This window comes from Rhinolophus hipposideros (assembly GCF_964194185.1).
Source record: "Rhinolophus hipposideros genome assembly, chromosome: 12".
Taxonomy (NCBI): domain Eukaryota; kingdom Metazoa; phylum Chordata; class Mammalia; order Chiroptera; family Rhinolophidae; genus Rhinolophus; species Rhinolophus hipposideros.
The window spans coordinates 56,504,159-56,530,035 of NC_138058.1; the positions used below are offsets into that span (position 1 = coordinate 56,504,159).

Genomic DNA, 25,877 nt, shown 5'->3' on the forward strand with positions numbered 1-25,877 from the left:
GTAACCCTCCGTCCCAGAGCATATCTCAGCATGGAAAGCCAAAGAATTCATTATAATGGAGATTGGGGTGGAAAGGAGGAGTAGGGGGAGAATAAGAATGAGAAAAATCTCCAGAAAAACTGAGAAGGCCCTCTAAATGAATTGCTTCCATTTTTAACAGAAACTCCAAGAAAAGGCATTTTTGTGCTAGTGCTATTTATCAATATCTACACAGAGTTCTCTAGGGCTCTGACTTACTTGAGCTTCACGAAGGAACGCAAAATACGATGGGCAGAATCTGCAAAAAATCTGCCAGAATTTTTGGTACAGCCCTGATTTTCCATGTATTTTATACCTATGTCCTCATAAGTGCAGTTTGAGGGTGTGGGACCCTATGGTCACTCACTGTAACTCCAGGACAGCTTCTTGGTCAGAAAGACAATTCCATCTGTTTCTGCAGGAACTGCACAACAACCCCCAGTTCTATCCTGCCAAGGCCAAAAGGCTGGATCTGTGCCAGGGATTGGTAGGTAAGTCTGTACAGCCCCTGGGGACACACCTGGCACCTGTGAGCCTGGCCTGGCCAAGGCAGAGTGGGGTGGGAAAGAGGGGAATGGAGAGATCCCGGTGGGGGTGGAAATGGCCACCCTGAATTCCACCTTGCATGCTGTATCCTTTGCTGGGAAAATGACACAGTGGGTCCTGTGAGGATGCATGGGAATGTCAAAACTTGCCTAATGATAACCTCGTTACCAGTTTACAGGTCTAAATGTGCTCAATCTTGGGAAAATGTGCTCCCTCTACTTTCGTTCTCATAATGAATCCTTCTTAGCACACCAGTCATTAGACACCCCAAAATAGAGTCCAGGAAAGCCTATTCTCAACCCAGCTTTCTTTTCAGAGTAATAGAAATAACTCTTGGCCATGAGGAAAGGCATAAGTGTCATGATACCCATTTCACAGACAGGGAAATGGAGTCCAGAGGGTTGAGGCTTTCCCAGAAAGACATAAATCAGTTACGGCAGGACTTAGAAGTTTGGTTGTGATTGGGTTCAAATTCTTGAGGATGGAGCATTCAGGAAGCTAAAAGCTGATCCAGGAATATGGCTCAATTCTTGGTGTCAAGTCTGGATGCTAGCCAATGTCCTTCCCCTTCACCATACCCTTCTCCCTCACCCTCTTCCTCCCCAGTATATAACTCCCTTTTCCTAAACTAGGTTATAAGGCCAGAGATGATACCAATGGCAGCAGGCATTGCTCGAATGCAGTAAATCCTCAGTAGATTAGTGCAGACGTTTGTAGAATGTGCATGCATGTGAAGCACACCCATGCAGATGCTATGTGCTGTCTGGCTTAGGCGACTGCTGGCTCTTGGCTGCTTTGCAAGCTCTGACTTTGCACCAGGACATCCTGAGCCGGGTTGTTCCCCTGAATCAGAGTTTCACCGAGAAGTATGCTGGCATCTTCCAGTTCTGGGTGAGAGTCCTCCTGGTACCCCAGCCTAGAGGTGGGCATAAGAAAGAAGGTTCTTGGAAGAGTCATGTCTCTGTCTGCTGGGCTGACAATCTTCCATGGGAGTCTTCACTCACCAGTGAGCACTCCCTTCTCCTAGTTCTGGCGCTTTGGGAAGTGGATTCCTGTGGTGATAGATGACCGACTACCTGTGAATGAGGTTGGCCAGCTGGTCTTTGTCTCTTCCACCTATAAGAACTTGTTCTGGGGAGCTCTTCTGGAAAAGGCCTATGCTAAGTAAGACAACCACGAAAAATATTTTCCCTCCCTTTCTCTCCCCTCCCCTCCCTCCCTGCCCCTCCCCGCCCTTTCCCTTCCTTTCCCCTCCATTCCCTTCCCTTCCATCTCCACTCCGCATCTCTCTGTCTCTCTCAGCAATGTTGAGGGAGGGCAAGAGGAGGCAGGTAAAGTTTATGAAGTGAGATACTAAGGCATGACTCAACAAATATGAAAGTGATATAGCCAGAATCTTTTATGAAGGGGTCATCTCATCTGAACAAACCTTTAGGAATTTTGCCTTCCCTAATGGATGGAGTTGTTAACAGGAATAGGAATTCTGAGCATATACTTTTTCCTTTGTCCCTGGGATGGAAGGTAGGGGTAGCAGACACATGCTCAGGGAATAACCAAGCAAGGTGTTTATGAGGCCCATTGGGACCATCTCAGGTTGCAGTAGAAATGCCCCTCTCCTCTCCTCCCATGTTTACTCCTCCCTTGGGCAGGCTTTCTGGCTCCTATGAAGACTTGCAGCGTGGACAGGTGTCTGATGCCCTTTTGGATTTCACCGGAGGGGTGACCGTGACCATCAAACTGGCAGAAGCCCCTGGAAACCTCTGGGAAATCCTAACCCGGGCCACCTTCAGCAGAACTCTCATTGGCTGCCAGACCCACTTAGGGGTGAGACTGGGCTGTACGCTGGCAGGATTTCCTCGTCCCCGCGGTCCTCCTCTTCATCCATCAGTTGCTGCTTTCACGTCGGTGTGGGCCCCGAGACTTCCACAACTCCTGCGCCTGTAGTCCTGATGTTCAAACCAGAGCAGCCGCAGGGCAGGGAATTGTAGGACAGGTAGTATGCAGAGAAGGGAGCCGACTATCACGTGTCAACCACATGCATGGTATTTACTAGCATAGCTAGTCTTGACTGTCTAATTTAATGACAACCAAGAACTTGGACTGGAGTGGGGAACCCTGGGTTCAGCGGTGCCTCTACCAGGGACATCGTGTCATCTCACATGGTGACTTAGTGGCTCTGAATCTGAGTTTGTCCTGTGTAAAATGGGGTTATGATCACTATAGAGCAGCACCCCGACTTAAAGGCTCACATGAGACTGTGGGTGACGAAGAACTAAGAAAACTGTACGGTCACACAGTGCAGCATGGGTCTCTCCCACCCCCTCGCCATAACCCCTGGCTCTAGCCAAACAGGTCCCCATGACTCCTGGATAAGCTCTACACTGCCAAAGACTGACGGGTACCTTGTCTCTACAGAACGAGAGGGTGCTGGAGAACGGGCTGGTGGACGGCCATGCCTATACTCTCATAGGAATCCGGAAGGTGGGTGGAACCATGCCCCTCCATTTCCTTTCAGTCTCCCCCTTTCTCCCAGGGCTTCTTGCCAAGGTCTGGGGTCATCTTGGTGAATGTTATTATCTGTGCCCAGTCCAGGTGGGTGGGGGTGGGGTGAATTCTCTGATGGCTCCTCCAGGGCTGGCGAAAGCAGGTGGTGGGCTTCCCCTACCTCTGTACCTATTTTCAGGGGTGAAGTGGTAAGTCCAGCCTTTGTCACCATCAATGCACCATCCCCCCCCCATCTTTCCACAGGGAAGTCCCAGCCAATTGGCCATCTATCCCTGCTGTGCCTCACAACTCTTCCTTGACCTTCACTTCACTGTGGGCTGCCCATGATAGCCATTATTGCTGGATCTTCCTCGTAAATTCCTGTTTCTTTCTCACTTGCTCCTTTTCAACAATCTTCCAGTTTCCTTCTGTTGCTTTTTATTTTTTGAGCTCTACTAAGCATTGACAGAAAGATGAATCAGACAGGGACCCTACCTGCAAAGAGCTTGCAGTCAAGAATGAAGACAAACGATGTTTGAAAATGATAAGGAAGAAAGTAGAAACCGAGAAGACAAAGCGTAGATGAAAGGTTTTAGGGGGTTAGATGTAGGAGAGAAGACATTCTCCTCTGGTTGGGTGGAAGTGGAGTCAGAAAAGACTTTGTAGAGGAGGTGACATTGAATTGGTCCTTGAAAGATGGTTAGATTTGTCTGAGGAGAGAGGGCTTTCCTGGCGGAGGCAGCAGCATGTGCAAAGTGTGGATAAGAAATCATTAGATTCAGTCTTACAGAAGCCCCGATATTCTCTAGAAAGCTTGACTTTCCCAACGTCCTCCAATTCCCTTCAGTTCTGTTTCAAATTCCTTGAACTCACCTCATACCTGACTTCTTCCTTCTAGACCACCATCAATCGTGTTTGTGTGTGTGCCAAGAACGTTTTATTTATTTTTATATTTATTTAACAAAATGTATAATGTATTAATAGGTGTATGTTTATATTTATATTTTGTTTTATATTTATTTAACAATATTTAACAAAATTTAGCACTGACTATGTGCTAAATACTGTCCCAATTGCTTTACAAACGTTAACTCACTCAATCCTCACAACAACCCTATGAGTCGGTGTATTCGTGTCTGGGATGGACGTAGCAAACTACCACAAATTGGGTCACTTAAAACAACAGACATTTATTCTTTCACAATTCTGAAGGCCAGAGTCTGAAATCAAGATGTCATTAGGGCCTCCCTCCCCCAAAAGCTGTAGGGGAAAATCCTTCCTGTCTCTGACAACTACTGGCTCCCAGCATTCCTTAGCGTGGGAAGCAGAGCTCCGGTCTTTGCCTCCGTCTTGGCTTTCTCCTCTGTGTCTTTTTCCTTCCTTTTCTTGTCGTTGCATTTAAAACCCACCCTCATTCAAGACTGTTTCCTCTCAAGATTCTTAACTTAATTGCATCTGCAAAGACCTTTTTTTACAAATGGGATCACATTTGACAGGTTCTGGGTAGACATATCTTTCGGAAGGGTTGGGGGACGTGGGGGGGCACCATTCAATCCTTTATAGCAGATGTGCCTATTAGCTTCATTTTACAGATCAGGAAGTAGTCGCAGAGAGGTTAAGCAACTTGCCTTAGGTCTCACTACTAAGTAGCAATTATTTTCTCCTCTACCAATCTCAGGGCCTTTGATCTTCCCTTTCAAGGTCTCATCTGCAAGCATGAATGTCACCCAGATATCTGTGACATTTGAAGTTGGCACTCAGCCCAGCCCCCCTAAACTGCTTCTCATTTTGTGCAGGTGACCTGCAAACATGGTCCTGAATATCTAGTCAAGCTGCGGAACCCCTGGGGGAAGGTGGAATGGAAAGGAGACTGGAGTGACAGGTGAAGTCCAGGCCTGGCCGGGAAGGGTGAAGAAGGGGTAGGGGAAACCTGCAAAGGAGGTTGCCGCCTGCACACCAATTCCAAGGTGTTCTTTCTTTGGTTTCAGGCTGGGTCAGGAAAGCTGTCAGATTGTGAAAGTCAGTCTCTCACATTTATAAAATGTTTAATGATATATAGATTATTTTCTCATTTATTATCATAACTAAGGTTAATGCTTATTGAGAGCTTGCCAGCACTGTGCTAAGTCCTTTGAATTTTTATTATCTCATTTAATCCCCCAAGCTATGCTACTATAAGGTAGGTAGTTTTACCCCCATTTTACTGGCGAGGGTACTGATGCTTAGGTTCAGTGAATTACTTAAGGCCGCACAACATGACTCAGCATAGGGCTTGGCTGTCTAGTCCAGTGTTCTTTCCCAGGCATGGTTCAGGGCACTCTTGGGCTTTTTGAGTAAGAGGTAGACAGGTCCAGGTGGGCCCCTATATCCTGGTTACATTGAGGGACCTGTGGCATTCTGATTGGATGCCTACATTGAGGTTGTTTCTGCCTAAAGACCACCCTAAAGGGGTGTGAGCTTTACAGATTAGAAACTTGCTGTAGGGCACAGTCAGAAAGCGAGACCAACTGATAAAGTCCTTCTTCTTGCTATGGAGATTATAATACTTGATTCTGTATAACACTTTAAAGTACGGAAGCATGTCCACATATCCATTATCACTTAATCATTTTTATAGATGAAGAAATGAAGGCTCAGAAAAATAAGTTGAATTCTACTCCTTATACTGTGGAGTATAAGGAGTATACTTATAATGTCCTGCACTAGATTTGTTATATATTAATAAAGGGAATTGTCAGAAGAACTGGGCCTATGTGGAAAAATGGCATCCAAAGATATATATATATATATAGATATATATATAGATATAGATATAGATATAATATATATAATATTAAAGTGTATTAAAATATATATATATATATATATATATATATATATATATATATATATATATATATATATGTATGTATATATTAAAGTGTTACCAAAATATAGCATTATGCCATTGTTGGTTTTGGTTTGTTTCAGGGAAGAACAAGTACTTATATTAAAGAGAGATGATGTATTTAATTAGTTTTGTTAGTTGTGTGACCTTGGGCAAGGTTTTTCATTTATCTGAGCCAGAAGTGGGGTGAGGATTAAATAAAATGATAGGCTTTTATTTCACACTGTCTAATCATCTGTTAATCCCATCTAGTGTATTTTTCATTTTAGATATTATGTTTTCTAATTCTAAAGATTCCATTTGATAATATCTTCTACTTCTCTCCTCATTATGTCCATAGTTCCCTCTATAACCTTGAAAATATGGAATATACAATACCTGTTTTAATGTCTTTATTTGCTAATTCCATCATCTCTCTCATTTCTGTCTGTTTCTACTGTTTTTATTGCTGTTCATGGATCACATTTTCTACTTTTTCATATGCCTAGTCATTTTTTACTGGATGCTGGACATTGTAAATTTCTGTTTCTAAGTGCTGAATTTTGCTGCGTTCGTTTAAAGAACGTTGCACTTTTTCTGACAGGTAAATTAAGTTGCCTAGGGATTATTTTTGATACTTTGAAGTTTTATTTTAAAGCACTTTGGGGACAGATAAAGAGAAGTATTTATTTCAGAGATAATTAGATCCCGCTATTAAGGTGTTGACCCTCTGGGATCTCTACTAAAGATCCCAATGTCTAAAGTTGAAAAGGTCTTTCAACTCTGGCTGCCTGGGAATTCGAAGGATTCCCAGCCCCGTGCCAGCTCTGAGAATTATTCTGCATATAGTCCACAGTCTTATGAGGTTTTACTTTATGTATGCACACATTTGATTTCAGCCAACGACTAAAGGGAACCCCTATGAGGTTCTCTAGAGGTCCTTCTTTGTGTAGCCCTCTCCTCTCGGGCACTTTCCCCAGCATATTCTAGCTGTCTTGACCACTCTGAACTCCAGACTCTGTATCCTGCACTCAGTAAGACTAGGGTTTTTTTGGGTTTCACTTCCCTGCATCACTGCCCAGGGAATTACCTTCAGGCGATGTGAGGTCTCACCTTACTTGTTTCCCTCCTCTCAGGGTGACAGTCCTGTGCTGCTTGCTGTCTAATGTCTGAAAACAGTTGTTTCTTATATTTTGTCCCATTTTCAGTTGTTTATGGAATGAAAGTGATACAGGAAAGCCTTACTCCTTCATGGCCAGAAATAGAAATCCAAAATGATGGGCTTTGAAAATAAGTCATTCCAATATAGGTTTGAACGCTAGCTCTGACACTGCATAGCTTTATGACTTCAAGCAAGTGAATTCATTTCTTTTAACCTCAGTTTCCTAATCTCTAAAATGGCAACAAAAATCCCTACCTTGCAAAGTTGTTAGTTTTAAGTGAAATAAAATATGTCAAGAGCCCAGCCCAGAACTTGGCTCGTAGTGAGTGATGAATTAATGTTATGTGTTGCTTTTTATATTACAGGATGTGAGATTTAGCTGTCTGCAAAGCAGCATGAAGACGAGAATAAATAACAACCCTATAGAGCATTTACTAAAGAATTTCTCGCCCGTCCTCCACAGTCTCTTCATTCCCCATGGAAACATTTCTTTTCTTTTTTCAGCTCAAGTACATGGGAGCTACTGAGCCCCAAGGAGAAGATTGTGCTGCTGAGAAAAGATGATGATGGAGAATTTTGGTATTTGACTCAGGGACTTTGGGCAAATGCCCTGGCTTACATTTGGTCATCCAACCAGCAAATATTTATTAGGTGCCTCATGTATGCCAAGCATCTGTTATGCAGGAATCGAGACGATCCTTTAGGGGCTGACAGTCTAGCAGGGCAAATAGCCCCTGCAAACAAAGAGTCACAGTCTCTGTGACGAGGGTGGTGAGCACTGGTGTGGAGCTCAGTGGGTGATCAGAGCAGAGCACACGGGGGTGGCCACATCCTCTCTGACTTCCACTCTGCTGTTGCCTTCCTCAGTATACTCAATCCCAAGGCTGTACCTTTCCTGGCTGAAAAAGGAAGTGAGGAAAGAAGGGACTACAAAGTCCTGCCAAACTGCAAGCCACCTCACCTGTGCCCTCCAGAGCAAAATAGCACCACTCCCACCCACTCAAAAGCCACTCACCTCTTACTATGAAAGGTCACCCAAATGCCCTGAGCTGATGCTGCTTCTGGGGGTCTGACGTGAGACCCATCTGTTCCCCTTTCCCTTTGCTTTTCACACTTACTATTAACTTTCACCCTTGTTCCCAGGGATTTCTCCTTTTTATTACCATCCTTTCCAGACTGCTGTGGTCTTTTCTCTTTTGCAGTGATCACTGAACTCAAGATCCCTGCAAATACTATTCTTTTCACTTTACAGATAAGTAAACTGGGCATCACTGTCCAAACAACATGACTTGATTGCAAAGTTAGCAAGCAGGGGCAAAGATTTTTATCAGTTAATGACTGAGAACGGATCTGTGCAATTCTTGTTGCAGGTCTATAATCAACCGACTAATTATGAGTGCCTCAATTCAGCTTTATCACTGCAACCAGCAACACAGAAACATTCCCCTCAGGCAGCCATGGTGCAAGGCTGCCTCCAGCCACAGGGAGGGGTGTATCGGCGGCTCCACCAATCTGTGATGGAGCCTCGCATTGGTCTAGCCAGCCCCACTCCTGTGGCGTTCCACTCTGCACACGGGCATGAAGGATGGGGGCCTTGGTCTGGGGAAGGGCTGGGATGCCCACTGCTTAGTTCCAGCCTCCACTTTGGTCCTGATCACCAGACATCATCTCATTTGTCTCTTTATGCTGTTCCCGCTTCCTCTGCACAGGATGACGTTTCAGGACTTCAAAGTACATTTCAAGCTTCTGGTCATCTGTAGACTGACCCCAGGCCTGCTGAGTCAGGAGGTGGGCCAGAAGTGGTCGTACACCACGCAGGAGGGGAGATGGGAGAAGGGGACCACAGCTGGTGGTCCGAGGAAGTCACCCCACGGTGAGCATGTGCACAGAAGCCAGGGTTCATGGGTCTAAAGTGGCAGCTTTTCCACACGAGGGTGGGGATGCAGGCAGAGCCACTGTGGATGGATGTGTAGCTTGTGCCCTGAAAAGGGCATCTGGCTGAGGGGTTAGGGGCTCTGCTGGCTGAGCTATCCGCTCTGGCCCTGGGCTCTGTCTGCTGAGAAGATGGGGCACCTTTGGTCCTAATTTGCACAAAGGCATGGTAATCTCAGTCAAGCTGCCAGCTTTTCAAGGCTATGTCTTTCCAGAGGGTACTTTTTCCTCATTAGCACCTGGAGGCCACAGGCACGCGTGCATGGTACAAAGGTGGGTTAAACTTGTTTGGTTTTGGGATAAGGTGATCGATCTGCTGAAATAAACACCCCTTAGCAGGCAGGATTGAAATAGTAATGATATCGTATGTACCAGACCCTTCTTACCTAGAGTTTGGTAGGGATCAAAGATTCTCAGGTCATCAGTTACAGGAGACAAACATGTCTAAATTCTCCAAATGGAAGGTTCAGTGACCTTTTCTCTACAATGGAGGTACTGAGCAATCCCTTTGGAAGGAAAGACCTGTGGGGTATCATCTCAGCGGGATGGGGTGGCCTTAGCTCTGGTGTCCCCCTTCCCCCACAGTGTTCACCCCAAAGCATGAAGCTGCTTTTGAGCGAAGGCTTGGTTCCCTTAAAATGCAGATTCCCTTGGGATCATGGGCAAGTGAAAGTAATACAGTCACTTACTTGGGCAGGAAATGTTTATGGGGCATAAAGTCTGTGCCTGGTGCTGTGCCGGGCAAAGGGGCTTCAATGATAAGAATAACCCTCAGTCCGTGTGTCTGTAGGAGAACCTGGGGTGGTAGAGATGAGATGGGAGTTGGGATAGAGTGGAAGCTGAAGAGCCTCGACTCTGTCCGGATGGACCTCTGGGTAGGGATTTGGGGCAGGTGCCCTGGCTCTGTGTACCTCTCGGTGGCTTGGGGAGCAACATGCGAGGGGAGCCGAGGAGCTGTCTCACCTTGTTTTGTTCTGCTCCAGACACCTTTTGGAAGAATCCGCAGTTCCTGCTGTCTGTCTGGAAGCCCCAGGAGGGTAGGATGTTCCTGATGCCGTGCAGTGTGCTGGTGTCCCTGCTCCAGAAGCCCAGGCACAGGCACCGCAACCGGAAGCCTCACCTCGCCATTGGCTTCTACCTCTTCAGGGTAGGTAGACCTCTGGGGCATGCAGTCTCGCATGGGGTTTCCAATCGTTGTTCTCTTTTTTCTGTTTCCTGTCCTCTTCACCATCTGTCTCTGTCTATCCACAGGCCTGGGTGTAAATCCTGGCTCTGCCTCTTAGGAATGTGTGACCTAGAACAAGTCATCTCCTTGCACTTGAGCATCAGTTTCTTCATCTGTAAAATGGGGACAGTGATATTTATGCAAAGAGTAGAGTTAAAAGTAGATCATGTGGCAGTGCTGCTCATTTTGCTCGGCACATAGTTGGTACAATTAATACTGGTTTCCTTTTTCTCTCCCAAAAAGCCAAGGTTGCCTTTCCCAAAAGCCAGAATTCCCAATGATTATGGATTAAACTGTCACTGACTAGAACAGAAAGTCTTGTGGAAAAAGAAGAGGTCTCTGGGTAGAGTCTTTTTTTTTTTTTAATCAGCCTCCATTAGAATTTGTGCTTGTGAAAGAGCTGGATTCACTGCCTAATAAGGTCTCTCTGGTTTTTTGTTTTTCAGATGAGCAAGGTGAGTTCCACTCTTGACCAGCTAGCCCTGGTTTGGAGTGATGTCACAAGTGGCTAAGCCGCTGTGAGGTTTGGTTTGATGCTGGCAGCCTTTTGCAAGGAGCTGTGAGAACGTGTGACAATAATGCCAACTGCCTACGTGTCTGGAAGTAAAGAGTTCCTGCTGTTCATTTTTATCCAAGGACCCCAAGAAATCCTTATGCATCTGCAGGGAGGTCTCTGGTCCTGGTGTACAACCGATCAATCTTAGAATTTATTAAATCCCTACATAAATACCTAGGGCTAATATTAAGACTGTCACAGCATAGGAAGGCTGATAAATCACAACCTTGCCTGAGTTATGAAGCCCATAATAATGTAGATCTATAACATATGGGACATCGGGAGACTGTGCAGCTCACCTCCTTAGGGACAAGAGACAAAGGATTGAAAAATGGGACAGAAACGCAGGCAGAGGACAACAATTCTGTATTTAGCTGCAGTGACAGCCTGGAGGGATCAGTTAAGAAGGCCTGAGGCATCCCAGCCTCTGAAGGGTGGTAGCGATTATTTTGTTTCCCAAAGAAAGCAGAAATGAAAAACTTAATTTTCTCAGGTTGGACTAAACAATGTAAAAGGATTCCTATAAAGAAACCATTTTGCGTTGGGTGTCTTGAGTTGGTTTCGATATTTATCCTCCTGTGGGAACACTGAGTGATCCCAAAGTTGCCTATTAATTTAAAAAGAAAATGTTATTTATATCACGCCTGTTTCTAAACAGAATTTGGGTCAACCTTCAATAAAATTGTGAACAGAACAAAACTATAAGCCAGTTAAAATTTAAAGGGTGAGAAAAAGTAATAAATAAATGAGGGATAGACACGCAGTTGATTCGTCCAGGAAAACTAAACCTAGGCCAGCTGGCATGGCTGATTATAAAGTTTAGTTCTGAGATTCCTAGTAGCCAAGGCAAAGATGGCAACAGGATGATTCCCTAGTTCTCATTGTCTGCTATAAGAGAGCATATGTCATTGGGAAATACATTTTGTTTCCTCAGCCCTGAGTGAAATCTGTGAAATACGTTTTTGTCAGGATGTGTAGTGTCTTGTAGCAGTTGTTTATACACTGAAGAGAAGATCTTCCAGATGGACCTCCTCTTCCTCCACAGCCCTGAGTGAGGGCAAAGGAGTGAGGGAACAAGAAAGAAAAATAAAGAGAAAGGGAGAAATAGAGAGAGAGAGAGAGAGAGAGAGAGAGAGAGAGAGAGAGAGAGAGAGAGAGAGAATGAATATGAGATAAAACAAAACACACACCCAGGCCATGTTGGAACCGGAGCCTTGACCCAGGTCTGAGCTCTCGTCCAGTCTTCTCTCCCCTTTAGGAGGCTGTGTTCACTGACATGACTTGGAATGTCCCGTTTCTCTGTATGTAGCTCTTATGATGTAGGTGAGGAGATGGTTGGTCCATCTGTGTCTGTGATCATAATCATGTCACAGTCAACCTTGAAACTATATCACCTATGTGGAAGCGGCCTCAGGAAGTGTAAAGAACATGGGCACTAAAGCTCAGTGGCCCTGAATTCCAATCCTGGATGGGACACTTACCAGCAGGGTGACTGTGGACAGATGACCTAACTTGGAAAGTCCAGGCACACTGACATTTCTCACTTCGTTCTGTGTACATTGTTGTTTTCAACATAATGGCAAATCCATTGATATGTGCTTACTCAGCCTCACATAGGTTCCAGCAAAGGTGCCCACTCCCAACATGTTCTATATTTCTCTCTCCACTCCTCAGCCCTTTATCCCATCCTCCCCTGGGTTGGATTTGGCAAATTAAGAGGCCACCTTAGTCCGGGCTCCTGGCCAAGAGCCCCAAGTGTGGCCATAAACCCTGGGTATTCACCTCAACTGGTGCCCTTCTGTCTTCTACCCATAGTTACATGATGACCAGAGGAGACTGTCCCGTGAGTTCTTCTTGGAAAATGAGCCGTTGAGTTTGCCTGAGGTGTTTCTCACAGAGAAAGAAGTGAGTCGGGAGCTGTGGCTGGAGCCAGGGACGTACCTCATCGTGCCCTGCACGTCAGAGACCCACCAGGAGTCAGAATTTGTCCTCAGAGTCTTCTCCAGGAAGCACATCTTTTAGTAAGAGCACAGGCCTGTCCCGGAGGTTGGGGTCCACTGGCACCAGAGTGAGGGGGTGAGGCAGAAATGGCAAAGGACAGGGACTCTGAGGCCAACACAGAAGAGAGGAGGGAGAGCAGGAAGCAGGGCACTCTCTGTGTGGAGAACATGCTCTCCTTGTTCCTCCCACTCTCCTAACAACGAATGAACAGTCTGCTAGACACTACAGAAAGAAAGATGAAACAGGCATGGCCCTGGCCCTCCAGAAGCTCAAGGTCTGGAAAAGGACATGGACACATGAGCAGTTATTTTTGTGATGCTGTGTTCAGGGGAAGCATTTATCTGCACAGGGTGTTAGAAGAGCACCACAGAGGAGCATGTGAGCCAACCTCCCGTGGTTCTGGGGGAAGCAGAGGTGGCTTCTGGGAGGTGGTGATTTCTCCGGGATACACAGAGGTGCTTCAGATGAGGGGAGGCTCTCATCAACTAGCAGGCTCAGACACCACTAGTGTGTGCAGGTGAATCAACATGCACACACCCCGCCAAGCTTAGTGGTGCTTTTGACATGACAGCCCTTCAATGTTTAGAATCCAGTTGTCTTTTTTTTTTTTCATGTTTTAAGCCATGGTAAGTTGGACCTGATCTGAGACTTCATTGCCCTGTCAGACTTCCGTGTCTTAAAATATGAGCAGGAATAGTTAGATAAGGGTGGGAGAAAGTAAAGTGCATGCCGGGCAGAAGGCTCAGCATGAGCGAAGGCCCAGATGCGAGAAACAGAGTCAGGCTGTGCGAGGAGTTACAAGCAGTGTGCCATGCCATGTAGCTGGACTGTATACTTCAAGGAGACGTGGGAGGTGAGCTGTGACAGCCGGAAAGGCCCACAGGGTGCATCAGCTAAGGAATTGGAAGAGTTCCTAAGGGAGGGAGAAGATTGGCCAAAAGGTTCCCAAGATGATCCCCAGAAAGGAATTCTGTCTTTTGTCTTCCCTCAGTGAAATTGGCAGCAATTCCGGTGTTGTCTTCCCTAAGGTAAGTAGTCAGGTGGAATTCCACATGGCTGGGACTGTTCAAAGCCAGGATGGTGGGTTTCACCCCTTGTAGTTAGGGGTCGTGGGAGGAGAGCCACAGATCCTGCAGGCCCTACTCCGTCGTCCACCTCCTCTGTTATCTGTTGTGCCCTAAGAGGACCTGGGTTCTTTTGTTTTTGCACCAACAGAACTTCACTTCTGGTCTGGTCCTTGTCATTGACGGCCCAGAGCCCAGGTGCAGGAGTTACACCTTTCCTTTCTTCTGCTTCTCTTTACCTGATGTTTCTTCTGCCCAATCACTGTTTGCTGCTGCCCCGAAGGCAGCGAGAACTGGAGAAACAAGGGATGTGTGAATGCTGGGGTAGAAAACTTAAGATGGAGCTCAGAATCAAACTTCTGGATTTCAGGGGCCTGGGATCCATGAGACATGAGTGTGTATGAGAATCCATGCATTCAGATGAATGACTGAGTCTTTCTATGTTTCTATAGGAAATTGTAGACCAGACTGAAAGGCAGGATGAATTCTTCACCAAACTCTTCGAAAAGGTCAGTTGACCAGGTGTGGTAGACAGAGGTGGGCGGAGCAGGGGACAAAGTGGGGCATATAGTTCCAGGGATGATGTGTTTGCACTGGCCTGATGACCCTGTGTATAAACTGTGATTTAAGGCAACCTGTTCCCCAAACTGCCACTTTCTAGTCAAGTCTTCAAGTTTGTAGATAAATGAGTGTCGCTACTGTCTTTAGAAGGCTCCTGTAAAGTGCATATTTGTTCTTGGAAGCTACATGGATTAGTTGTAGGAGAAACCATTTTGGTCTTTAATCCCTTAGAAAATGGAATATAGCACAGTCCGGAATCAGTGTTGGGAGTGTAGGGGGCAATGCAACGATAAGCTCATTAAAGGAAACCCAGGGAGAAAGACCCCTTGAGTGGTTTCCTAGAGAGGAGGGGACTGGTAAGAGAGTTTTGGGAAGAAGCAGGGCCCTGGGCTGTACACTTGGTCCCCTTGAGCTCTTTCCTTGCGCTGATTCAGATCAGGAGACCAGTGGGGTCACCCTGTCCCTAACCTGCAGGACACTAAATCCATTTGGAAATAAGGGAAGAAATATGGTGGAAATCTGATTATCTGACATCTGAGCGATGTCATTGAAACTGGAAGAGCATGAGCTCCTCGTGTTAGTAACACCCTGGATTTAATTCACAACTTGCCTGGCCTCCTGTATTCACCCCTGGTAGTTTGCTCGATGTAGCCAGAGAGGGTATGTCAGAATCTTACATGTGTTGTTTATAAAAGTTTTTCTCCATACCAGGGGTTTCCAAAACATTTTCTGCTGCAGTCCTTTTATCAAATGAAATTTCACAGAGAATCACAATATATATTAAAGAGATAAAAATGGCATATTATGAATATGTATCCATTTTATAAGTTCAAATTTGTGATACTTGTATTTTATTAATATATTTTCAAGTTAAATTTAATGTAAAGGGTTGCTTCTGACAAATCTAAAATTGAAATCTGGAGTCTTGGCTGAGGATATTGTATTAAGAATAAAATTGAAACCAAATCGCTCAATTTCTGAAGCATCCCTCTAGAACCCAGTTTGAGAGTGACTGCTCTCTTTTCGTCTCCTTCTTAAGACTCCTGCCTTGCTGGGGTGACTGCACTTGGCACCCGGTAAAAACTACTGTAACAGTTCTCATGAAATTCCAGATTTAATTGCATGACTAGTCACATTCCTTCTGTGCAACATAATGGTGTCGCATATTCTGCCCAGAAATGGCACAATGAGAAGATGCTGGCGAACCCCCTTTAGCTCTGGCTTCTTTGTATCTAATGAGCCTGTGGTAATGACAATTTTCTCCTATCATTCTGCTTCCACTCCAGTACCCGGAAATAAATGCAGTTCAACTGCAGAAGATCCTGAACCACATGACCTGGTCAAGTGAGTATTTTAGAGTTCTCCTATAGGACTCAGGGGACACAACTGTTCTGAACTCTAGGTTTGTTTCTCTTTCTTCTGGTGGGACATGTGAATTACTGTGTGCTGGTCCCCTGAGCAGCAGTGTCTTATACCAGGGTGGGTCATGTGGTCTGACAAAGCAGTAAAGAAATTTATACAGCTTGGAAAATTGTTTTCTTTCTTTCTTCCTTTTCTTTTTTTTTCTTTTCTTCTCTGTCTTTCATTCTTTGTTAGTTTGAGCATGTAGAGACATATGGCGATGAAAATGAAGATTTCTGCAATTTTGCTAGTTTGAGAAGAGCTGAGTATTTCTTTCATGGCGTATAAATTCCATGTGGAAGAACTGTACCTATTTCCTCAAGTTGGCAAATAAATATTAAATATTGAGTAGACCACCAGGGAGCTCTCTGACGAACTCATATTTAAATGGATCAACCTGCAAAAACCTGGAAAGAGGAAGCACATTACCTAGGGGCACTGCAAATGAGTGGTGTGGAAGCATTCAGGTGAAACTTGGGACAAATTATCAGGAAAGCTTAAAGTCCACATAGAAATATTTTATATGTATATCTTGAGTGAGAAGAACATGGTTTCTCCAGGGAGGAAAATGAATTTCACAATGAAAAATGTAAGCCGATCAATTAAAGGGTGTTTGCTCCCTAAGATATGTGATTGCTTCTCCTTTATATGAAGCCAAGACTTCAAACCCAAGTAAGTTACAGGCCAGACTATGATATAAATAAGGGCTTGAAATAATTTCCAGATGGTTTCTCAAAGCCAAATTTGAATATTGCAAAAGAGCCAGAAGAGGAGACCCTAGAAATTATAGGATATAAGTATCCTCCCTCTGCCCCACCTCTCCCCAAAATGCTAAGGAAATTATCTAGAAAAGATGACTTGTGCACACTTAAAATTTTTTAAATGCTTTGATTGCAATTACGCAAATGGTTTTCCAAAGAAGGTCTGGACAAATTGCTTTCATTCAGTCCTCTAGAGAGGGATTCTGGATTGATAGATCAGGGAATTACTGCGGATTTTGGTGAAATATTTGGTAAAGTGTCCCATGATAAGTGATGAAATGTAGGTTGGAAAGTAGCAATATAAGATGTATTAACAAGTCTTATCACCATTCCCAAGAGTTATATAAACATAAAACTAGAGGGATAATTCTATGTTACAGATAAGAGTCTAAATATTTAGATGAAAATCTTTGGATTCTGCCCTTGGTTCTCCTTCACTTCCTCAACTTTTATCAATGGTTCAGAAGACGACATGGAAGGTAGGCTTATCAGATGTGCAGATGGCACAGCGCTGGGAGGAATCATTGATATCATAGACAGCAGACTTGAAATTCAGAATGTTCACTACAAGCTGTGCCCAAACCAAAATGATGAAATGGAATCAGGATGATAATTTAAAACAGCCATTTTGCTATTTTTTAAAAAAATTGGTTGCACACATTCTTAATAAAAGAGACCTCATTTTTGTGGCAGTTACTGTGAAAGATACCTGGTTAATTTAGTTGACCTTGAGCTTAACATGAGCTAATAGTTTTAAATTGCTGTTAAACAAGCTAATCCAGATTCAGTCTGTATTTAATGGAAGCATTTAGGTTTGTGTTTTTGAAATTGTGTTCCAAGAAACATTAGACACCAAGAGGTTTTAGTAAGTGTTCCATGAAATAGAAGGGGTTAGGTTCTGTGGTCAATTGTGCTTGGGAAATTCTGTGTTAAACAAAATTTCTGTTAGCTCTTTAGTTCCTATTATATACTAAGGTGCATGATTAGTGGGGAAAAGCATCTAAAGATATAAAGTTTGTCAAGTTTGTTTGAACTTAAAAGCCCTTTCTCTGCAGAATGGCTTCCTTGGAAACTAATTTGGAAAATGCAGACTGAATATTTTGCAAGTGATAGACCCACTGTACTCTGTTTAATCAAATTGCATCTGAAGCAGCGTGTACCAGGCTTGGTAGCACAGTTTAGAGAGATACTGGCAAAGTGTAGGGTCTAGAGGTGTGATGAGGATTTAGAAACCATATCATCTGGGGAACAGTTGGAGAAATGTTGACGGGGTCAAATACTCATTTCTGCTTCTTCTGGAGGCAGAAGTAGGACTAGTGAGTGAATTTTACAGGAGATTTCTTTGGAATTAATGTAAGAGTTTCTCCTGAATGGAGTTATCCATCCATGTGAAAATGTGAGCACCCATAATTGACAGACCATTTGTCAAGACATCTGAGGAAAGCATCCCCTAAGTGAGGGGAGAGCTTGAATAAGTTGGGAACCTGTAACTCCTGATCCTGGCCATCACTAGGGACATAGGGCCACGTTCATCTGACCCACTGTGTGAGCAAAGCCAGACTGCAGTCGGGGTTCTCCACAGGGTTTCATGGTGCTCCTTCGGTACGGACATCACCACCAAGCCTTTTCTTTCTCTCTACGGCTCTCACTCTCTACTCCTCACATAAATGATGGTTATTGGAACCCATGGCTGGCTTAGACAGCCCGGTCTGGTCGTGTTCAGAAAAGGGCCATGCCAGGCCATCCTGGGCCAGCCCCCATACAGACAGACTCTTTCTGTTCCTTTACAGATCTGGGGAAGGCACAGCCCGTTTTCAGCCGTGATGTCTGCCAGGGGATCCTGGCCCTCCTGGACGTATCTTTTCTGGTATGTGGGAAGATGCAGGCTGCTGACCGCCAGCTTTGCCTTGAGGTCAGGCTGCCTGGGTTTGAATCCTAACCCCAGCGCTTCCTAGGTGAGACATCTTGGGCAAGTCATTTAGCCTCATAAGTGTCTCTAGGTCCTCATCTGCAGCATGGAGATGGTATCCAAGCCGTCCATAGGATCAGTGTGCGAACGCACATGGGATGAGCCATGTGAAGTGCTTAGGACAGAACTGTCCTAGAAGGAACAATATTAGCTGTCAACAACAATAGTCTTATTGCCTGACAGTGAGAATGAGGCAGCTGCAGGGTGGTAGTTAGCAACAATTCTCCAGGTTTATAAGAAGCTTTAACAAGAGCTTCAGGGTCCTAAGTTTTGCATTTGGTGACCAGGCAGTGTCTATCCCCATGTGCAGGTCAGGAAACTGGAGCAAAGGAAGTTCAACAACGTGCCATGAACTCAGCTTTCCTGGTTCTCAGCCGTGTGATTTTTCTAGCAAACCCTCTGCCTTTCTAAGTGGACCATTTAAAGTTGGGTTATCCATACTACAGATGGGCACATGTAGTGGGTAGTGTGTGTGTGTGGGGGGGGGGGAGGGTTGCAAACACAAAAACCAGTCTTTACAGAAGCTTTGCAGAGGGCCTGGGCAGTGGAGATGGTGGTCGTGTGTACAGGTTGTGGAGCAGGCCCCAGCCTCGTCACCAGCTGTATGAACTTGGACACTTCATACTCTCTGAGGCCTCAGTTCATCATCCATAAGTTCGCATCCATGAGGAGTTAACACTGACCTCATCTAGATGAAAACAAAGGTGACGGGAGTAGGTGACGGGAGTCACTTAGTGCTAGACCCACTGTAAGGCCCAAACAGAGGTGGCATGTGGTGGTATTTTGACCCCATCTCTCTGACACAAGGGTATTGGGACATGATCTACAAGGCCAACCCTTAAGCTTTTAACTTCATGAAATGAATCTAAGGAGCATCCTTAGCCACCTGTGCCTGACTCCTTCCCTAAGGTGGTTTTAACAATAATGAAAAGAATTGGTTTTTAATTTAAATCACATCAACTTGGCCATGTTAAAATATCCTGCCTCACTGAATGGTAGCTGTGGTCATCACCCTCACCACCATGCTGCTGTGTTCTGGCTTATTCTTTCCCTTCCTAGCAAGGGCACGGTAGCCCTGGGCTGGACTCACCAGCCAGGGCAGGCCAACTAGGGGTGTCCGACGTTGAATGGGACTGTCCACCAATTGCACACTGCTGTGGGAAGGGCCAATTGCTGCCTGCAGAGGGGTAGCTGAAACTACCCTTCCAGCTTTGCCCTTAACCGTGTCCTCAGCTTAACGAGTCAGGTACCGTGTGCATCCAGGAATTCAGGGATCTGTGGAAGCAGCTGATGCTCTACCAGGTAAATTCAAGTCCTGATTATGCCTCCTTGCGTGTTGGCACAGAAATGGCAATTCTGCAAATTGTGACCTGCTTCTCTTCCTTTCAGCCCTTTATACCAAGTCACTCACCCAACCTTCTCTAATTTCCCTCCAGGGAGACCTCCTTCTCTCCCTCACAAACTCAGACAGCCTGTTGCAGTAGTGTCCGGACTCTCTGAAGCTCACATCTGATCATGTCACTTCCTTACTGAAAGCTTGTGAGACTCCTCATGGCTTTCAGAGGGAGTCCACACTCCTTAGGTGGCATTTACAGGCCTTCCTAAATTGGCTCCTTCCTACTTTTCCAATCATTACTCACAACTCTCCCCCTCGTCTCCTGAGTCATGAAGTCGGAAGCCCTTCAAAGGTTGGGTAATGTGATTAGATGAAGCACATTTACCTCGGTAGTCTACTCCCCATGACCAAAAGACGGCTCTCTTTCTCAGAAGCCTTAAGAAGAAATGGGAGAGGTGGTTGGCTCCTGGCATGAACCTTCTGTCGTGTTCTTATTCTGGCAGCAGCCCTGCTGGTGGCGTGTACACTCGCCAGCCATTTTCTGCAGCATCGACACTGGGGCATGGAGGGGCTCTCAGGTGGTGCTTGGAAATGCCTGGCTTCCTTAGCGTTTGGTGTGGGTTCTTCACAGGATGTTTTCCACAAGCAAGACAGTAACCGGTCAGGATGCCTGAACTGGGCACAGCTGCGGGCTGCCATGAGGGGTGCAGGTAGGCCCAGGAGGAGCTGGCGTTGTGGGGGCGAACAGGTGGAGGTGGGGCGGGGTGCCTGTGACATTCTGGAGGAATTCTGATGAGCAGAGTTACTCCTTGAGTTCAGAGATCCAAGTACATAGATCCGCAAAGAACAGAAACATGTATTATTATAATCACTATGATCGCTGTTAACAGTTATTGAGGGCTGGTGTAGCCACACTGTCATTTAATCTTCAACAGTATCCTGTTATAATCCCCACTTTACAGAGGGAGAGATTGAAGCTCAGAGAAGTTAGGTAACTTGCCTGAGGTTTAAATCCAGGACCATCAGGCTCCAAAGCAGATGCTCTTGACCCCTAACAGACTGTCCTGAACGCTAGTAACCCACCCGATAAAAAGATCCCCTTAGGCTGGTTGCGTAAGGGGCCACGAATGGGGACTAGAGATAAAATAAAATTAATGAACTGAATAATGAAACAATTTACAGTGAACCCTGTAAAAGGAGATTACCATGCTATCAGGATTCAGGTCCCAGAGAAGAAGGACAGTTTAAGGGCCCTCAGGTGGGCGGGGAGCTGGGTACAAGGTCCCTAGCACCCACGTAGGAGCCTGTGTTCAATGCAGGAATTGTGCTCGGTGATAACATCTGCCAGCTGATGCTTGTCCGCTATGGTGGCCCCAACTTCCAGATGGACTTTGTCAGCTTTGTCCTCTTGATGCTGCGTGTGGAGAAGATGGAGGGTGAGCTTGTGGGAAGGAGGGAGGGCCTGGGCTTCCTCTGCACTCCTCATGGATTGCCTACCTGTCCCCAGTGCAAGCAGGAGGGAGGACAGTGCAGAAAGGACAAGTCAGGGAGCTTTGGGGAACGTTGGCTACAAGCCTATGAATCCCAGTTGTACCTACCCAAACTAATGTATACCCTGCCTGTTCCAGAGGCAAAGGTTTGAGGGGTCATATATAATACGTGTGGCCACATGGCTGAAATGGGTTCCCAGGTGAGGGGGCACATGGGAGGAACTAGTTTATAATGTTTCCAACACACATGCTCACATTAGCTATCTTCCTTTCTGCTACATTTTCACAGATGTTTTCCAAAATTTAACCCAAGATGGCAAAGGGATATACCTCCAGAAGCCAGAGGTAAGTCTTTCTCCATAGGGTGGACACACCATGTTAAGGTAGAGGGGGGCACTATCAGTTCAGTCTCCTGAGGAGAAGGGTTTGGGGGGCCCTGTATTCTACTGAGTTCGGGATGTAGCATTGCATTCATTATACTCAGTCATTCATTCATCAGATATTACCTTAGCACCCACTCTATGCTAGGCTCATATGAAGGGGACAGGAGACTGAGTCAGCAGACCCAATGACGGGGACCGCAGTAGTGCCCCGTGACAAACCCATATATCTTATTCCCCAGTCACACGGCTGGATGGCAGTAGGTCTTGGCTGGCTGGCTGGCTTGTGATCTGTGGGTGAGGTGGAGCTTTGCTGGTACCTTCACTGAGGAAGTTCCGCCAGGTTTGCCCTTCTCAGGACAATGGCAGAAGCATAGGAAAACAAGCTTAAACTTGCATGGTCTCTGAGTCTGGGGACAACGTGCCTTGCAACGTGTTCTGTTGTCCAAAGCAAGTCACGTGGCCAAGCCTTCTTCCAATGTTTGGGGACGAGCCTCTTCCTCTGTCATGAGAGGAACTTTCAAAGTTACTTGCAGAGGGCATGGATGTCCGGGGCCTGAAGACCTGGGCCAACAATGAGCTTGAGCACAATCATAGGTAGTTGTGTTCCACAAAAACCTTTCTGCAAGAGGTGACACTGAAATTGAAATCTCAAAGATAAGAGGGAGCCAGGTAGACAGAGTAGAGAGTAGGAAAGGTCCAGGCCAGAGGGAATAGCATGTACAGTCCTAGCTAGAGTATAGAGAATGAGGAAATCTGTTCAGAGTGATTCTGAAGAGATCAGTGTCAGACTAAGTGAGGTGTATAGGCCAGAAATAAACCTCATGTCATGAGCTGGCTTAGCCTTCCCCTTGTGGGAAGGGGTTCTAATCTAGCATCGTACCCCCTTCTTGAATCTCATGCAGTGCTTCGCACATTGGAGGTGCTTAACAAGTGTGTGTGGAGTCAGTGAGGTGATATTCTGAGAAGACAAATCTGTGCTTAACGTGGATCCGCTTCCCTGATCATTCAAACTGCATGGATTTATTGAGCACCTGCTGCGTGCCAGATGAGGCGCTAGGTGGCGTTTGCTGCAAAGACATTGGGGTCTGGCGTTAAATCATCTGCTCTTTGTTTCTAAAACACATCCTCTGCTTGGGCTGCTTAGAAAGGCCAGTAAAAGCTAGAGTTTCTTTTTTGACTTCAAATGTCCATTTTACGGGATATCGTTCCAAAATATCCTTCCTCAGTCACTCCCATATTCGAATGTGAAGGTAAGATTCAGGTGGAAGGGCAACTCTTAGACTCTTGTGAGCCCAGCGCCATTTCAGATCCCCAGGCTCACCTCTTGATTCCAAGCGATCCTTCCACAGCGCAGTCTCAGAGCTGGGAGAGCAAGGTAGCGTGGATGTGTAATTGAGAGAGGACAGGCCACAGCCCGAGCAGGCTCCAGCAACACGAGTTGCTCTCATGGGAAGAAAACTGAATCCAGACCAGGGTTGAACCTATGGCAGGCCTTGTAACTGGCAAATCACATTAAATCTCTGGGTCTCGGCTTCCCTGTGTGTGAAATGAAGGGGCTGGGCTAGGCGTTCCCTAAGATCCTCTTCAGCTCTGCCCTTTTCTGGTTCCATGAGGAGAAGATCCTCAGGGTCATCCAAGGAGGTCTGCAGGGAGTGGCCGCCAACTTGTTGGAATTTCATTCTGGGATTTTCTCTGACACCATTGGTAACTTACTTCACCATTATCATCATCATCACCATCATCAGCATTATCATTTGGATATAATTGGCCTGGGGAGTGGTTTCTCCAGAAGTCCCCTCTATGTGAGTTAGAGGGACAGTTCATCACACCCACCTAAAACTGTCAGACAAATGGGCCCATAAATGTAAATGTGTAGAATATGCTCTAATCGATTTCTGCTACCCAGTCAGTCTGCACACCTGCACACAGCTGTCATGAGTGTGCCAAATTGAATTCATGGGGAAAAAAGGCATTGAGAATTGAATACAGAATCAGCCTGTACCTTGGCTGTTATCATTCACAGGCACCAGGAGAAGTCAAGGTTGATTATATTTCAGGTTGATTTATACTTACTATCAGATATTGTGGTCCTTCTGGCTAAAACATCCATTAATGTCTGTCTCCATGGCTTCCCAGAAGTGAGGGGGAGGAGGCCCCAAGTGCCATGTCAGGCTCTGGGACCTGGTGACCGAGAAATGAAGCCCCTTTAACTGAATGTCAGAAGTGGAGCTGAACTGACCATAATTTGCTTCCCTATTATGTCCAGTGGCTGATGATGACGCTGTACTCCTAAGACAACTAGAGCTTGATCTGCCCTCACTGAGGATTCTGCATATGGCCCAAGTGTCAGCCACTGGCTGAGACCAACCGATGCTCAACCCCCTTGCTGTTCTTCAGGACCATGTCTCCAGTCATCACCTCCTCAGCTGGGAAGATGTCTTGTTTGTAGATCTCCACTTTGGATGGCCAGCATGCAGAAAGGGAAAGGAAGTAGCAAATTCTGCCTTGGACTTGTAAAGACCAAGTCTTCTTCCCTATGGCTACAACCTTGTCAGAGCACAGATGTTACCTGACGTAGTCTAAGCAATATGACTCCAGAGGCAGTGTCTTAACCTCTATACAATACTGCCTTAGTGGCTGTTCAATTGAAATGACCTTAGACATGCCACGTGTCATCACGTTTGGAATAATAGTCTAGGTTTCAAGATCTGAAGAGGACAGGCTCTGCCCTTAGACAACTGTACCAGCATCTGTAAATTGGTGGAGGCACGGGCTAAGTTTCAACTATTTGGGTGCGGGCTGGGAATAGGCTGAGCTTTCAAGAGCACGGACAGAACTGGCAGAATCCAGGTGGGACGGGATGGCTGTGGCATCTGAGGTCGCTGGGTGGTCTTCTGCTGACATTATCTCCAGATGATTGGATTTGGGGGCGGGGGGCCCTGTGGATTTAAAACACCTAAGTTCTCAAAGTGCTTCCTATATATGACAGGTGTCAGTTTGTTTACATGATCTGTGAACTATCATATCCATTTCAAATCAGTCCGGAAAGTGTGTGCACCTACTTCAAAGAAGAATGACAAATCCCTGCTACGTCATAGAGTTAATCAGTGGGTGGTCAGTATATCTGATTGTTTTGAACTAGCATGACACCTTACTTTCATAGCCTTCCTACCAACCCAGAACCCAGGTGGAAAACCAGAACAAAGGCCATTTTCCAAAGCCCATGCATTTTACTTACCTACTTTGCACTTCAGAGTCACTCATTAAAATTCTATGTTTCTTTATTTACAAACTATTCTAACAAACATGGCTGTCTGATTTCCCAGTCCTTAGCAGACTAAAGGAGAGGGCTGGACTATGGGTAAGTGTGTCCATTGGTAGAAGAAAAGGAAATTTCACAGCCTGATAGATGGGCAGGGTAGGAGATGGAGGAAGCGCTTTCAAAGCATGGCTTAAGGAGGTAGGAACGTACTTTATTTAGAGAAATCTTTATTCCAAGTGATAAAATATAAAATGGTGTGCTGTTAAGTGCCAGATACATGAGGTATTACTGATTTTATAAATGATAATCATGTATGTATAGTCTTTAAAAGACTTTTATGTCTATTTTTCAGTATCTCTATCTTTACATTCTGCCATTATAAACAGTTATTTTAATTAAATAGTTACTACTTTGGTCCACAAAGACGATTTTGGAGATTTTGTTGGGTGGTGGGAGGGTGGTGCCATTAGCTTATTCATGGCACCTGGAGTACAGTGTGATGGTTTTGCTTGATGTAAATGGGATTTATATCCAAATTAATTAAGTCTGATAAAGCCCTGTTTCTGGCTTCTTGGTGGTCTCAACTGTCCTCCTATGTCATACATGTGCTACTCTCATTCCCCTATGTATCACTGTGGCAGCTCACAGATGCTTGGTGCCCTGCAGACCTCCACCCCCACCGATTCCCTCCAATACCCCCTCCAACCACCCCCACTGGGCTGAGTACTAGAGATCAGGGGCAAAGCCATCTCCCTACCCAAATATACCTTCCCCATCTTTTTTCGTTTCAGGGCATGGGGGACAAGTAAAGATCAGGGACAAGATAGACTGGGCAAGGGTCAGGATGAAGTCATGCTGAA

The 25,877-nt window shown here is 45.6% G+C and overlaps 1 protein-coding gene across 1 annotated transcript in view; it reads left to right on the top strand.

Moving 5' to 3' along the window:
- Positions 1-24,116, top strand: part of CAPN14 (calpain 14) — a 40,968-nt gene extending 16,852 nt beyond the window's left edge. The window contains exons 3-21 of the mRNA XM_081068757.1: positions 440-509; positions 1,337-1,455; positions 1,592-1,728; positions 2,214-2,388; positions 2,983-3,045; positions 4,845-4,930; positions 7,581-7,655; positions 8,786-8,949; positions 9,992-10,155; positions 12,605-12,810; positions 13,782-13,818; positions 14,307-14,363; positions 15,702-15,759; positions 18,368-18,432; positions 19,780-19,848; positions 20,514-20,592; positions 21,202-21,318; positions 21,662-21,717; positions 24,022-24,116. Of these exons, the coding sequence (XP_080924883.1) occupies positions 440-509; positions 1,337-1,455; positions 1,592-1,728; positions 2,214-2,388; positions 2,983-3,045; positions 4,845-4,930; positions 7,581-7,655; positions 8,786-8,949; positions 9,992-10,155; positions 12,605-12,810; positions 13,782-13,818; positions 14,307-14,363; positions 15,702-15,759; positions 18,368-18,432; positions 19,780-19,848; positions 20,514-20,592; positions 21,202-21,318; positions 21,662-21,717; positions 24,022-24,048 (1,824 nt within the window). The 3' untranslated portion in view covers positions 24,049-24,116. The remainder of the gene's footprint in view (positions 1-439; positions 510-1,336; positions 1,456-1,591; positions 1,729-2,213; positions 2,389-2,982; positions 3,046-4,844; positions 4,931-7,580; positions 7,656-8,785; positions 8,950-9,991; positions 10,156-12,604; positions 12,811-13,781; positions 13,819-14,306; positions 14,364-15,701; positions 15,760-18,367; positions 18,433-19,779; positions 19,849-20,513; positions 20,593-21,201; positions 21,319-21,661; positions 21,718-24,021) is intronic.
- Positions 24,117-25,877: the final 1,761 nt, after the last annotated feature.